Source organism: Aedes aegypti, chromosome 3 (assembly GCF_002204515.2).
Source record: "Aedes aegypti strain LVP_AGWG chromosome 3, AaegL5.0 Primary Assembly, whole genome shotgun sequence".
In the NCBI taxonomy this organism is placed as follows: Eukaryota; Metazoa; Arthropoda; class Insecta; order Diptera; family Culicidae; genus Aedes; species Aedes aegypti.
The window spans coordinates 39,591,065-39,607,371 of record NC_035109.1 but is presented as its reverse complement, the minus strand read 5'-3'; the positions used below and the strand labels follow the sequence as shown (position 1 = coordinate 39,607,371).

Here is a 16,307-nt window from a genome sequence, read left to right as displayed (position 1 = left end):
CAGTAAATGTGATGATGTCCATAGTAACTTCGACTGCACAGCATTGTATTTCGATTCGTGACACCCACCGTACAATACAGTGTGGTCAAAAGTATAATGCCAAACATGTTAAATCTAGAATGTTTCTAGTCATAAATACTACAACTGTGGTTAAATAAACAGAATTAATTTTCTTGTGTAGTGATGTTGACCATGTTTTGGTAGAGTTAACAGATTAAGGTGAAAATAAATCGAAGCCAAACCTCAAATTTTCAAAAGCACAAATCTGGAGAACCAAACATCCGTTTAAGCTGAAAACTTAATCGATTGGTCACGAGCTGGTGATGACCAATTGATTAAGTTTTCAACTCAAACGGGTATTCGGTTCTCCAGAATTGTGCTCTTGAAAATTTGAAGATTGGCTTCCATTCATCTTCACCTTAATGTAGTCGATTGAAAATTGTTGGTGCAGTTCTTAATTTAACCATGAATTCAGTAGTTTCTACAATAAAATTCATTTCAGTGTAGTTATTTTGTCAGCTACCTCCTTTTCACCTATATTTCACATAAAAAGGCATTTTTGTGATCAGAAATATCTTAATATTTTTTCTCCATTTAAGTTTTTGCCTGTATGAAAAGCTACGCTAAAAATGCGCACAGTCATCAACCATCATCATCGCGAAAACTGACGACGATGATTGAAAAGTCCCAGGTCTCCTGTCATTTGACCTGCTTCGTAAAATGGCTCATTAAAATTGTTGGTGTTCACTTGGCATCGATACACAAACACCATTCTCAACAGTTTTTTTACATCTATCCTTTTTCGCGTAGTGCTGGTGTCATTTCTTCAGCCTCAATGTAGCCTTGAAGCTAAAATTATATAGCCGTTGTTCAGGCAATACGGTAAGTAATGCTCTTGCTTTACGTAATGCACATACATCCTCAATCGGAGCAGATGGTAAGGTGAGTGGCCGTAAAGCAGTGAACTCCAGTTCGATTCCTAATAAATTATAATTATGTTGTACATTTTAATTCCAGCATAAATCTGCACTGTGTATATCAAAATGTTAACGGCATCAAATACCCCCGGAACTGGATACATGAAAATATTATGGTCATATTTACTTAATTGTTGAATTAGAGATGAACAAACGCATAGCAAGGTTGCGATCTGTTTTTAAATAGAATCTTTGTTTTGAAAAATGGTGTGGTGTAAGTGCATGTTAAGCCTTAGTTCAGCTTTTTGAGTAGCTTCAAATAAGCTTGAGGCTGGATAAAATCGCCAAAATTAGATGTATAGGAGCTGAATAATCGAGTGTTCACTTCTAAGCTTACAAAATGTTTCAAACATTGAATGTTTGCATGTAAGCTTAGCACTAGTTCTTTATTTTGTACTGACTTTTCCTACAGTATTGCTTAAACCTTCCAAAACTGTAAATATTTCTATTCAAAACAAATCTTGCTGGAAATGAAAAAGTTTAAAATCATTATTAGACATTTATAAACTAGAAAACATGGATTGTGATACTAAAAAAAACATTCAGCATCCCAGGAAGGAAATATAAATTCATATTACATAAGGATCAACCTGATCAAATTAAGCCCAGTGATCAATTTGACCCTGGATTACGGTTCACCAGATCTTATCCGAGACCCCCAAAGCTGCAAGGCTTCCGACTCTGTCTTTTCGGCGTTTCGACGTAAATTTCAAAAACCACTTTTGGCCAGCAAGATTCCCCTTAGTGCATCGTCGTCACTCGTCATCGCCGTCGTCGTCGTCGTCGTTGGTTGCATTGGCTTTTTTTTATTAATTCGTTGGGGTGGAGGGTTCGAGCGAGCTTTGAGTCGAGCTCGGGGTCCGTTTTGGGTCGATCGCAGTTTTACGTTGGTGGTTAAAGACGACGGTCGGGTTCGTCGCTTAGTCGCGTTTAGGTCTTCTGGGGATTGAAATCCCTCCAAGCTCCAAGAAAAGTCGTTCGGGTAATTCCGAAATCCGTACACTTTTTTTTCGGGCGTCTCATAAGTGGCGCACATGTGATTTAAGTGTGAAAGTGAGTGCGCGTGGTTAGTGGCTCTTGACGATCGTCATCATCGGTATAAGCAGTTTGCGACTGGGGCGTGCTTTCTTAGGAGGTGAAGTAGGTAATTTGTCAACCGTAAGCGCATAGAGCGAAATTATTCAAGTGCCTCCAATCCGTCGTCGTCGTCGTTGGATTGTGTAATATGGTTTTTGAAAAAAAAAAGCAAGTGACGAAAGGAAATGAAACGTCTTTCGATTGGCTGATGTCGAGATAGAGGAGAAGTCGATTGAAGAGGTGAAAATCCGGGGCAGTTGTACATGTAACTTGCGGCTTTTTGAGGGCATCCGCGCGCGAAGACTGAGGAGAAGTTTGAGAAAAAAAAACAAAGATTGCAACTCTTCAAAGCGTTGGTCGAGTTTTGTTCGAATTTGAATTAAGTGCCTCAACCAGTGACCGAGTATCGAGTGAGGTCCGTTTCGGGGTCCGTTTGTGACTCAGAAAACTGTTACGTAAGGAGTAGCCGCTTCGGATCGGCCCAGGAAGAAAGAAGCAGACTCTCTGAGCAACGAGACACAAGAGGATACTCGCAAAGGCAGCAGCAGACAGACCCACTGCGGAGGAGACAAAAAAAATGAGACCGAACTGGATTAACGTTTCAATAACTGGTAAGTCTATAATGGTTTAAAAATAACCACAAAATGCAACAGAGCCAGTGATTGCATATGTGACATGACACGGTCGCTTTAGGGCGGTTCAAATTCCAGAAAATGTTGGAATTGTTTGAGAAGTTTGGAGTTCTGAATTTAGTCTCCAAGATATAAGATACAATTTTCAGTGTAAAATGAGTAAAAAGTTTATTCTTAAGAATTTTAGCTCAATTCAAAACAAATGCTATAAATGTCATGATGGTTTGAATGTTGATTAAGACTTCCACTTGAAATATTATAGAAATTGATTGAAATTTGGAAAAGTTGTGTCTATTTGTTGGTTTAAAACCTGATAAATTGTAATTTTCGGTTATGCTATCAGAAAATTTTATTCGATTTTTTACGTAAGTGCGTTCTTAGGCCTATCATAAGGATGCTTTAAAGTGTATTAGTGTTTGCATAAATGTTTGGAGAACTATTTTTGGTCCATAGTGGGTAAAAGTTTGAGCCATATATTAGCTCGCGGAAAAACTCGCCCTATCAGTGGGGCAAAAGATCGTTTCGGACAAACAATTTTAAAACTATTATAGGGGAAGAGCACCGATTTTCAACCTAGCTCTAATTTTCGACCCATTCATACGATTCATATTTGGTATGAAAATCCGAATTGGCACTGATTTCTTGTAGGTCGAAAATTAGTGCTTTTCCCAGTTGTGTCAAAATTTTGGTGGTTATTATTATTATGAATTATTATGAATAAATTAAGATACACTGCTCATATATGCTTAACTGTCCCACATGGAAAAAGGAGACAAGAATCTATGACAAAAGGTCGAAAGACAAAAGGTCGAAAGGACAGAAGGTCGAAAGACAAAAGGTCGAAAGGACAAAAGGTCGAAGAACAAAACGGAAGGGGCAAAGGTCGAAAATCTTTTTTACTGATTTTGAAACAATGTCCCAAAGTGCTGTGAGAAGTTTTTCCACCCTGAACTCTGTGAAAATGTCGTCAAGCAGCTTAAAAAATGGTCATACCGGTGAATTGTAGAACCGTGCATTTAAGAAAAAACTGCGCTTCTAAAAATTATATAATGTTTTCAAAATAATTTAAAGCAATCTAGAATACCACTACGAAGCGTGCAATTATACCATAGTTCAGGAAAAAATCCAAAATAAATGATGCATAAAAAAAAATTACTCAAAAATATGTTTATTAATGTCATGTTAAGGTCGCCCCGTACCGTTCTATGTCACCATTTACCGTGCGTATAGTTTCCATCATGATTTTATTTCGAATCTTGAAGAAACGTTGTTGGTGGATCAACTAGGTTGCTAGTAGTGTGCGTACTTATTTTGAAGGGTATTCAAATCTTAATTTACAATAAACGCCATAGAAAGTTGAAAAATGATTAAATAATTATTTTTTCATTAAAATCGCTATAGGAGTTTTGACTGTACTGTCCATACTATTTTATATTCGCTCTAATACTAAATATAATGTATAGTTAAATCACGAACTAACAATAAATCCAACATTACCTAATAAATTTTTAGCCTTTTACACTAATGCACGGTAATCGGAACAATACATATTGAAAAGGGTCCATTCACCGTGCTTTTGTGATTCGACTGAAACACAACGAAAAATTCTAATTTACATAAAATCTCACGGTTCGTACGATAAAATACATCAGATCAGTGGCGCAACCAGGGGGGGGGGGGGGGGGGGGTTTGGGGGTCAACCGCCCCCCCAAAGCAGATTTTTTTTATAAGAATTATCAAATATATTTTTGAAGTTTAACACTAAAATTCACAAACACCGGAGCAGTAAGTTGTATTATCAATTATGTAGTTTTAAGTTATGGCTTTCTAATTTAATAACCTTTGAGAAGTTAAAAAACTAGTTTTCTCGCTTTTGCAGATAAATAAGCTACAGGTTTTTGAAGATAAGTGTGCCAAGCAAACATGCAGCTATGTATGCATATTGATACCGTTAAAAAAGCTGTTGGATGCAAAATTCGATGTTTCGAAAAGTGGCTCAGCATTTAGCCAATTTTAAGACCTTCTGAGACCACGTGAATTGTCGGAGATGCAAATCCTCAGGTTTTTAATGATTACAAATAAAAATCCTTTGAAAGATTGAGGAAGATATTAGATTATCCAGCCCAAGACTGAAAGGCCTCAATAATAAAGAAAGAAAAAAAATTGAGCAAGATGGTAATTCCGTTGCTAAGCATACATTTTCGACTACAATCTGGGAATGCTTCAATATCTGCAATGCTGATTTGCCTTTGACAAACTGCTAATGATAGTCGCAATGCTTTTTACTGTGAGTTGCGTTGAAAGCTTGAAAAACTAATCGAAGAGTAATTAATCGATATCACGCTAATGTATGTACGTGGATCCAAAAGTAGCTTGGATAAATTTTCGAACAAAATAAGAAATGTTTGAATGAAGATTCAAACGATCAGAATATTGTAATCCCGTTTAAGCATTCATATTTAAAACGATCAATCTATAACAATGTTTGTAAAGAATGGAATGGTCTTTGGAACCCGAAGATTTTTCCATACTCAACAAACGTATTTCGGAAAATTTTGGAAAATATCACCAGGTATATCAGATTTTCTTTGAGTAAAATTGGAAATTTATATAAAAAAAAAATATACCCAGGGTTAACGAGAAAAGCTTAACCCTCTAATACCCAAATTTTTATTTTCGATCAATACAGTGAAACCTCCATGAGTCGATATTGAAGGGACCATCGACTCATGGAAATATCGAGTCATGGAACAGCAATCGTTTGGAAAGCTGCTTCTAGGGACCATCATAGTAACCATAAAATTTTGTTTTTAGTATGGTTCCATGAGTCGATATCGAGTCATAGAACATCGACTCATGGAGGTATCACTGTATATCATTTTTAGTCATCTAAAATCGTTCTGAACACGATTTGGGCAATGATTTATTTATATTCGCAAATCTTTGAATTTATGTTTTTGATTTTTATAATTTTTATTTTCGAACGTCCCTATCCTTTTTCATTTTTTCTTGAAGCCTCTCCTAGTTACTGATTTTTGGCAATAATAAAAATTTAAGTTTGTACTGTACTTTTAATAATATTGAATTTGTTATATTTTCCGTGTAATTAACGGAAAAACTGGTTTTAAATTATTTAAATATCACCAAGCTCTTCTTCTGTGATAGGTTGATCGTAGAAAAATATAAAAGGTACGTTTTTTTTTATATCACACGTTAAATGAACCCCAGGCATTTATAGGTTATATAAGAAAACAATTTTTCAAACAATTTTCAAAAATACAAAAAAGTTTCAAATGTAATAAATTGTTTTCTTATGTGCGAGTTATGATTCGTGGTTAAAGCCAAACATAGAATTATTTTGATTTCCAAACTACGAAAAAATATACAAAATTCCAAAGTGTACCCCGTCTAAATGCAGGGTTGGGTATTAGAGGGTTAAGTTGGAATATGGTGTTTCGTTTTTTCTATAATGTTAATCTAGCAACATTTTTTAATTTTTCTTCTCGAAAATTTTTACATGTATCAAAGGTTCAAGTTCACAAAACCCCCCCTAGAGTCAAATTCTGGTTGCGCTACTGCATCAGATGCTTCTACTACAGCGAAAACTTGTTTAAATTATGGAAAAAATGATACTCTACCGTTAAAATGAGATATGCGAATTTTTGGCGTTTCTACTAAGAGTGTTAAAACATCCCCTTTTTGAATAGAATTTACACAATTTGACAAACACTTCTTCATTTCATCAGTGTTATCTTATTTTGCGGACAAAAAAAAAATTGTGAAAATTGTATGAATATTCTGTAGGAATCTGTATATGCGCACGGTGATTGGAGGCCGCACGGTGACTGGTGACTTAACGGTAGTTGTCAGAGAACCTCAAAGTAATCTGTCAGAATCGCACCAAGAATTATGCGAAAGACCAGCCAAGATTTATATTTAGATTCATGTTTAGTATTCTATGGAAATTTCTTTCGGGATCCAGTCAGTGAGTTTATTTTTGACGAATTTAGTCTTTATACAGTAACATTTTTGAAGCCAGGGTTGCGATGGAGCTTCTTCGTGAACAATGATCGACGCATCTTCGCGATCCAACATTCGCTAAAATTCATTTTTCATTTTTCAGTCACGAAGAGCATTGCAAAAAGCGAACGGATGCAACGCCGAAGAAACAAAATGAACACACCGATAAGTGGTTCGCGAAGCCTTTCCACTCGTAGGATTCATTTATCCACGCGCTGTTCATTCTCGTAATTCATTGCAAGGTTGCTTCTTCTCGTAAAGTCAAGCAAACACTCCACGCTAAGCCAGCTCCACGTAGCGCATGTGTTAAAACTACACAGAATGAGGCAACCAATGCAGAACTGGCTGACTGAGTAGGTCGCACTCATTCTGTGAGTTGCCGACGTTTTGGACTTCGGCTGTCCGGGATCGATGGAAACGGAACTGTCAATGATATCCCGCGTGGCAGCAAACAGTTGGCCGTTGGTAAGATGGGGAGTTTTCTAAGATGTTTTCTAGGGAAAAGCCGGAAGATGGACGCAAATGCGAAAGTTTTTTCCCCATTTGCTTCCGCTTCGGCTATTCAAATGAAAAAATCTCTGAAAATCTTTGAAATTGGAATGTTTTTTTATGTTTTCATAAGCAAAACAAAAATGGACACGAATTCCGCATTCCAAGCGTTCCTCCTCTGTGCGCAATTCACTCATTCAGTTTTGTTTACCACCGTTTGCACAAAACTGTGTACAGCCCCTTTGCACAGAATCTGTGCTGCACGAAAAGAGGCCAATTTTGTGCGCTCGGCATTCATTTTTGAGCGGAGCAAGTTTAGCGTGTTTGTTGCAAGCCCGCATGAAGATTATCGAAATGAATATTTTCCTGTTCTTCGCGAAGAGCAGACAGCGTGGATCGTACCGTTCACATTATCGAGCGATGGAAAATCACCCGTCAATAAAACACAAACGAATGAAGCGCCCGAACGGTTTTTTTTTTTCAAGGCACTTCGTGCTCGTGGCCACTACTTTGCCGGACTCAGTTGATCTTGTAGCTTCTTTACCGATACAGATCTATTTTCAACTTATCTATATTTATATCTAGTTTCACTCTCTCCTACTCTTTTACTCTCACACCGAGCAGGTAGAAGAGAGCTCTGCTATTGGTGAGGCTAGCTGCCTGCGAAGAGGGTCAGTTTGTCTCAGTCACCATCTGATACTGACGGAGGATGGATGTGCTCCCCAAAGCACGGTCCTCCGTGAGGCGTCTTCTGGTGGCTGGACGGTTTTTTTGTGGAGGGGCTGGGAATCGAACCCATGACCTTCCGCTTATGAAGCGAAAGCGTAACCTCAAGGCTACAGACCCCCCTAACCCGAACGGTTGTTTGTGTTTATTCGCAGATTCTGTTTTGATGCCTACGAAAATTCATCGTGCCTCGCGTTTCCGATCGTTGTTCAGCAACATTGTTTGAAGCTTAATAGAATTTAGGTTTTGACTATAAACTTATCAAAGAGTGGGTGAGAAAGTTTTTCAAACCTTCAGAATACATCCAAATCTGAATAATAATAATCCACGATTCTTGTCATTTACAAACTAAATGCATATAGTCAAAACAATACAAATAATAAATACTATATTTCAAGATGCTGGGGGTGGTACATTTCGCAAAAAGACATTTAGCATAAGGATGTTTCACATAAGGACGTTTACATTTGGCATAGTGAGAATTATATGCCTTCCTTAAAATGCTTTATGAGGGATTCCACGGAGGCATGCAAGTCGATTCTGATCGACCATTTCAAAAATATCTGAAACTTTGTACAGTTTTTCAGCTCCATCTAAATCGTCATTTTCCGATTTCAAATCTTCAAGTTGAGTCACGACTAACTTTTCAAAAGGGTGTATGTGAAAATGGTTCAAAAATATTCAAAAAGCTGCACAGCAAAAACGGTTCGTTCGATTGTTAGACAACTAAAGAAACAAAGTTAGACAACTAAATAAAGATTCCAAAAAAATACACACAGTAAAAAAAAATTTTTTTTTTGCATTAAAAAACATCATTTTTGTCACAAAAACTCAAATATCTCAAAACCCTATTGGAATACCAACGTAATTTTTTGAGGGAAAACGGTCCATTATATTAGCTATCTACCATAAAAATTTGGTGATGGTAAGCCAATAAACAAAAAAGTTATGACATTTCAAATATTTCACAAATTTGACACTTAGTGAAAATTTTTTTTTTTTCATTGTTAATTTTTTTTAGGACCGCAGTTTGTTGCTGAATTTTTTGTTAAGGGTACCACATGAGGTTAACAAGTTGTTTTCATGATATTTTATTTAATTATTCATAACTATTATACTGCCCATAAAAGCATAACTGTCCCATATGGATTTTCGAACCAACACATTTTTTCGTCGCAACGTTCATGCTTTTTTATATACTTTACTATGCATATAAAAATTAACACACTTTGTTCGGAAAAGTTGCGGAAAAATATGAAACTGGTGCAGTCCCATATTGAAAAATAAAGGCATAACAGTCTCTATATGAACTTTCAACCCGAATAACAATTGCAAAATATGAGTTGTGTTCAAGATTATATTTTTTTGCTGATGCCTAGAAGCAAAATGAGTTATCTGTGCTGTGGTGCTAAATAAATATGGCATGCAGAAATGTGCTAGAAAATTATGAACATTTGTATGAGAATACAAAACTCAAACTTCGAGCGCAATTTTCTCAATGCCTACTTTTTCCATATGGGACAGTTATGCCTTTATGGGCAGTATAGCATCTATTAGAAAGTTAGACGCGATCCAGTGTTGTGATCTAAAGTCTTGATAGTGTCATATTTTTTATTGTACGTAACTGAAGAAAAATTCTCTCAATAGTGTTGAAACCTTTTGATAAAAGAAACCTATAAGAAATCTAATATTGAAGACAAAAGCTACAAAAAAAGTTTTCTATACAGGTATACGACTAGTTTACCTGCAAAAAGTTTACCTCGTAGAGAACAAGGCGGGTCTATACCCAGGTGATCTAGTATACGTAAAGCAGGTCGGTTTTCTCGGCGCTGGTTTTCTCCACAAAGTTAAAATCTGATTACACCTGGGTATAGACCCGCCTTGGTAGAGAATAGACTTTGTTAATCATATTTGGGAGAAAGCGAGTAACTTCAACAACATCAAAAACATGATAGGTACATACCATGAACATACACACGAAAAAGCTAAAAATATACTACCACTATGGTTATAAAAGATTTAATTGGAAAATTTTTCTTCAGTCAAGCAAACGACACCAAACTAGTCAGTGATTTTGTTTATTAAAATCTAACGAGCAACATGAGTAGTCGCTTTCTCAACTGTTGCAGGCCGTTTGCAGAAAAAAAGTATTCGAAAGAGCTACGAAATCTCACCAAAAGCACCATAGATAAACTGAAAGCGGCTGGTTATGCTCCAATGTCTACATTGAATACAAATTTACGCATTTGTACGTCCTGCCGTTTAAACGTTGACAAACGGGCAATCTGTACATCATCGGTGGATCAGGTTGCAGGAAGTTCGAAAACAACAACAACTGAGGAATTACTAGATGCACCGACAACAACTGAGGAGTTACCAGAAGTACCAAGTGCAGATAGTCTTGCCACGGTACCATCAGCGACATCTGTTTCAACAAATCAATCAGAAGATGAGTGAATCCAGAAGATCAACATCGAACGCTTCAACGAAGGGATAGCTGGAATAAAAGTGACTCCGATTAAATGGACGAAGATGGGTTACGTCAATTATCCCGAGAAAAAATACCGTGAAATCAACGAAGCTGTACGAAGAAACCTCTTCAAATTAGGACCTGAGGATGTGGAAAATACAGACTACGATGAGGTAATTATGAATAAAAAGGAAAGGTTCTCGAATCTAGCCACGACAAGGAAAGAAAAATTATTGATTTTGTCGATGCTGCCAAGCTCGTGGTCTATTCAAGACGCCATTGATGAGTTCAAAACCAATAGAAATACAGCAAAAGAGGCAAAACAATTCAAAAATAACTGTCTTGCAACCAAAAATGCTAGGTCGAGTACTACATTAACAGATGAGACAAAAGAAAAAATAATTCAATATTTTGAAGACGATGAAGTAAGTAGAGCTATGCCTGGCCAAAAAGATTATGTATCTGTAAAAAAAGATGGAAAGCGTCAAGCAATCCAAAAACGATTAATGATGACTACTTTGAAAGAAGCGTATACACGCTTCAAGGAAATTAACGAAAATATTAAGGTAGGTTTTTCCTCATTTGCAAGCCTTCGTCCAAGGCAATGCAAGCTTCTATCCAATTCAGGAACACATAATGTTTGTGTGTGCACAACACACGAAAATATTAACCTAATCTTACATAGTTTGAAAAGAATCAATTTATCAAAGGATATTAAAATGTTAACTGGTAGTCTTTTGTGTGAAAATACAACATCAAATTGCTATCTACGATCTTGTTCGGATTGTCCAGATTCTTCATCATTGGAAAATACTTTATTCGCTGAGTTTGAAGAAAATTATATTGATCAGTTATCATTTGAGCAATGGGTGACCACGGATAGGTGTGACCTAGAAACTATTGTAAAACCTGTAGATGAGTTTGTGTCATTTTTTTGCTAGAAGGTTTAATTCCTCACGACTTTATTAAAACAGAGCAATCCCGCTTTTTAAAAAGTACGAAAAAAACATTACAAGATGGTGAATTTTTAGTCATTTGTGATTTTTCTGAAAACTATAGCTTTGTATTGCAAGATGAAGTGCAGTCCCATCACTGGAACGTACAACAAGCTACAATTCATCCATTCGTTATTTATTTCAATGGAAGTACGCAAATTGAACATTTTAGTTTTATTGTAATTTCCGAAGATTTAAGACACGACTCAATATCTGTAAATTTGTTCATTGCCAAAATGATTAACCTTTTACGCGTTGATAAGGATAAAGAAATCAGAAAAATATATTTCATGTCTGATGGAGCAGCATCGCAGTACAAAAACCGTAAGAATTTTTCGAGCCTATGTCAATTTAAATCAAAGTACGGAATTGATGCAGAATGGCATTTTTTTGCTACGTCACATGGCAAAAGTCCTTGTGATGCTATTGGAGGAACAATAAAGCGCATGGCCACAAGAGCAAGTTTAGCCAAAGAACGTGAGCATCCATTTTTGCAATTAAAACTGCAAAAGAACTATTTGATTGGGCGAATCGCAGAAAAGAAGAAGATTTAACAAAATTATCATTTTGTTTTACTACTACTGAAGAGTACGAATTAACGGCATCAGAGCTCAGCGAGCAATATAATAACGCGAAAACAATCCAAGGAACCCAAAAATTTCACTGTTTCATTCCATTGTCAGAAAATAAAATTAAAGCAAAACTATACTCGAACTGTACTGATAATGATGCAAAAGTGTTCGATATTGTAAAAAAAATGAATAACAATAAATAAGTATTAATAAAATGTTTTCATGATCTCATAACGCATACCCAAATCCAAGACTTTTAAAGTTTATATATAACATTTAGAAACTCATCAATCATACTCTAAAAAAATATCCTGGTAAAAATAAAATTTATTTTCGTGTAATCTGTTAATTCATTTTAATTTATACATATATACATATACATATAATATTTATACATATACATAATATTTATACATATAATATACATAACATTAATGAATACATGAAAACGACTTGTTTAATTCACGCAAGGCCCTTAACAATAAAATCAGCAACAAACTGCGGTTCCCGTAATAATTTACACCGAAAAAAAAAAAATTCTACTAAATGTGAAAATTGTGACATGTTTGAAATGTCATAACTTTTTTGTTTATTAGTTTACCATCACCAAATTTTTATGGTAGATAGCTAATATAATGGACCGTTTTCCCTCAAAAAATTACGTTGGTATTCCGATAGGGTTTTGAGATATTTGAGTTTTTGTGTCAAAAATTATGTTTTTTAATGCAAAAAAAAATGTTTTTTTACTGTGTGTATTTTTTTTGGAATCTTTATTTAGTTGTCTAACTTTGTTTCTTTAGTTGTCTAACAATCGAACGAACCGTTTTTGCTGTGCAGCTTTTTGAATATTTTTGAACCATTTTCACATACACCCTTTTGAAAAGTTAGTCGTGACTCAACTTGAAGATTTGATATCGGAAAATGACGATTTAGATGGAACTGGAAAACTGTGCAAAGTTTCAGCTCAATAGAAAAAAAATGAATTAAAAAATTTACCAAATTTTGGTGCTGTTGCTTGGAATCACTCTTATGCCAAACGTCCTTATGCGAAATGGTCCTTATGCGAAATGGTCCTTATGCGAAATGGGCCTCCCCCTCCCTCCAAGATGCTTATACAGTCGACTCTCCACATCTCGATATCTCTCCCTATGTCGATGATTTTTTCGGTCCCTTCATTCTGCATACATTTTTACTCTCCATATCCTCCTTATCTCGTTGTCTCTCTATCTCGATGTGATTTTCGTTCCCAAGTTTTAGACTAGATTTTAGAGATTCAAAACAATTAGCGAAGACGAATTGACATCTGTTTGTTTTAGTTTACCTGGTAACAGAATGATTTTCAATCTAGTATTCCTTACATATTTGTTCTATGTCTCGATCTCTCCCTATCTCGATGGTCCCTTCGATATCGAGATGTGGAGAGGCGACTGTATCATATAATGCTGGACGCCTTAAGGCGAAGTAGGCCGTCATTGAAATTGGTACGCGTCTTTGATGATTGTTGCTAATTCATCTCACGATTTCGAATCATAGAAAATCAGTTGGTTTTGCACTGACACAGATGAAAAAGTATCAGCATACTTTATGCATGTTATCGCGCACAGTGATACTTTTTCAAGTCAATATAAATTATCAAGGCTGAGTATTATCACTTTGAAATGCAAGCTGAAAAGCCATCATTGTTGACAAACAGAATGACGGGCTACTTAGTCTTAAAGCAGTGTTAGAACTTTTCATTGTTATTTCTATGAGTTTCTTCTAAAATTTTTACTATGTATTCATCATGAAAATTGTACGAAAGATATTGCAGACGAAAATTTAAACCTCTTTTATAATTGGAATCACCCTAGGCCGCATGCGTGTCGAATGCAGAGGAATCGGGAGCTTGCGCAAGTCCTGAATTCTCCGTTACGATATCGTCGGCTGGAACCCGCCTACCAACCTTCTTTTTTTTTCGTTTCCATCGTCGTAGGTGTAGGTGTATACGTTGCCAATCAGCTGCTTGGTGTGCAGCTCCGTCTGTTTTGATGTTTAATTTGGCGTGGAGATTGCGATCTCTTTGTTGGGGCACTTGGGGCTTGGTCGGATGTGATTATTTGTTTGCTTTATTTTCCTGGTCGGGTGAACTTTCGCAAAAGTAAACCAACGACGATTTTGCATAATTGAATTGAAAGTTGAGATTGGGGTTTATGAATGTTATCAAAAGAGTATTTTATGTTCAACATGTCGTTGAGATTGTGAGTTATACCCTAAGATGTTCAGTGAGGCATAGTGTTCTCTGAAATTTGCTGCTTTTTCGGTGGTGACTTGAAGGTGACCTAAAGATAATGAAGGTCCAGTTTTGTTATTCAATACGAAAAAAAGCTATAAAAATACTAGTAAATGAATTTACCCTACCATCGTTATGGGATGTTTGTTACCACTAATGTCATGTTTTCGTAATCTGCATTTGAGACTACGGTATTGTCCAGCTTTTACAGTTTCCCGGGTCAGCATAAAAGAAACAATAATGACTATAATATACACGATCTTATTAAATCATAATGTTCTTCCGGTCGTCCAGATATGACTGGAGGGCAAACGGACGAATACCTACAAAAACCCATTCATTTTGATCGCAAATATTGGCACCACAGAGAACAGTGCCGTGAGCCACAAAAGTTTCTCCTAATTATTGGGCCCCTTCGTCCACAACCATTATCATAAGTTGCAATTTTATCACCAAACCCTGCCTGGGTTCGGGGTTTCATCTGAAATTTTTCGGATGCAGTGCTAAGATACCGTTGGGCAGTTTTGACAATGTGGTCACTGTCCGACCACTATGAGAAATGGAGATAATGGCTCGACAGTATTTCGCATAATTTAAAGTCTTAAGCGATGCCATCTGGATTAAGTGTGATAAGGCATTGTTGCACTTTTTTCGGCTGAATGGGAGATGTAACAAAACAGCAGGTTGGCAATGTCTTTGATTTCACATAGTTTAGAATATGTTTAGGGAAAACGTTCCATGACCGTCATGGCGATGTGTTCGCTTTGTAGTTTTATCTTTTACATCCACTATTTTCACTAATGTCGCGTGTTTTTTCGTATGCTTGAAATCGCGGAAACATGTTCTATGAGATCTTCTTTAGCCTAGTGGTAAAGTTCACGGCTACAAAGCAAACCCATGCTGAAGGTGTCTGGGTTCAATTCCCGGTCATACCAGGATCTTTTCATAATGGAAATTTCTTTGACCTCCTTGGGAATAAAGTACGATTGTACATTACACACGATATACGAATGCGAAAATGGCAAGTTTTGCAATGAAAGCTCTCAGTTTATAACTGTGGAAGTGGTCATTGAACACTAAGCTGAGAAGCAGGTTCTGATACAGTGGGGATGTAATACCTAGAAGAAAAAAAAAATAAGAAATAAATATGAAGAATAACAAAAGAAGAAGAAGAAAATAACTGACTGACTGTACAAATCTCTGTGTGTGAATGACCATACCCAACGTCTCATCACCATATCTTTTCTCTTTACCGAATTCGCGCAGCTTCTCTCAAATCTTATCCTCTTATTCACAATATTCCGCTCTGACAAAAGTGACCCACATTTTTGCAATTAAATCTCCCCATTACCTCACCGAGTCACACGCTCTGCCTCTAAATTTTCTGTCTCAAGTGCTGAATGTTGAGAAGTTGCTGCTCTGCTCGACGTCATGCAACAAAACAACTTCCCTTTCGCGATCGCAACCGAGAGGAGTAGGTTTTGTGCTCTCGCTTTTATTTTGTTTCCTCCTGATCTACAACTTCATCAGCATACTTGTTCAAACTCACTTTGCTTACTCATGGTTCCTATGGAGTTTTAGTAGGGCGGTTCAAATTACAAAAAGTTCCATCCCACGTATCATCCTAATAATTTTTAAGATGTATATGAAGTTCGGTAAAATTTTCAGTCAATTTGGTGGTGATTTAAAGGTGACTCAAAGACATAGTTCATATGGAAATTACTATGTAGAAATTAAGAAAATTGGTGGTAGGTCATTTGGCATAAAGTCGTTTGGCATAAAGCCGTTTGGCATAATGGTCATTTGGCATAAAGTCGTTTGGCATAATGGTCGTTTGGCATAATGAATCTGAAACCAAGAATTTCTTAAGACGACATTCGTTTTTACGTTTCTATTGAATCTCTCTGATGGCATCAGTTTTGTTCAGGAGTAAATTGACACAAAATGATACTTTATTAAACAGTCATGCTCTCGAATAAACTCAAGCATATTAGGGATGTTATTGCCAATAGTATTTTATTAATAATCCATAAATTACCCTTCATTCAAATATTAATTCCTCTTTTGAGTTTCGCAATTG

The 16,307-nt window shown here is 36.3% G+C and overlaps 1 protein-coding gene across 1 annotated transcript in view; it reads left to right on the top strand.

The window, feature by feature from the left end:
• The first annotated feature begins 1,778 nt into the window (after positions 1-1,778).
• Positions 1,779-16,307, top strand: part of LOC5580271 (serine proteinase stubble) — a 112,972-nt gene continuing 98,443 nt past the window's right edge. Inside the window, exon 1 of the mRNA XM_021852042.1 lies at positions 1,779-2,665. Within this exon, the coding sequence (XP_021707734.1) occupies positions 2,632-2,665 (34 nt within the window). The 5' untranslated portion in view covers positions 1,779-2,631. The remainder of the gene's footprint in view (positions 2,666-16,307) is intronic.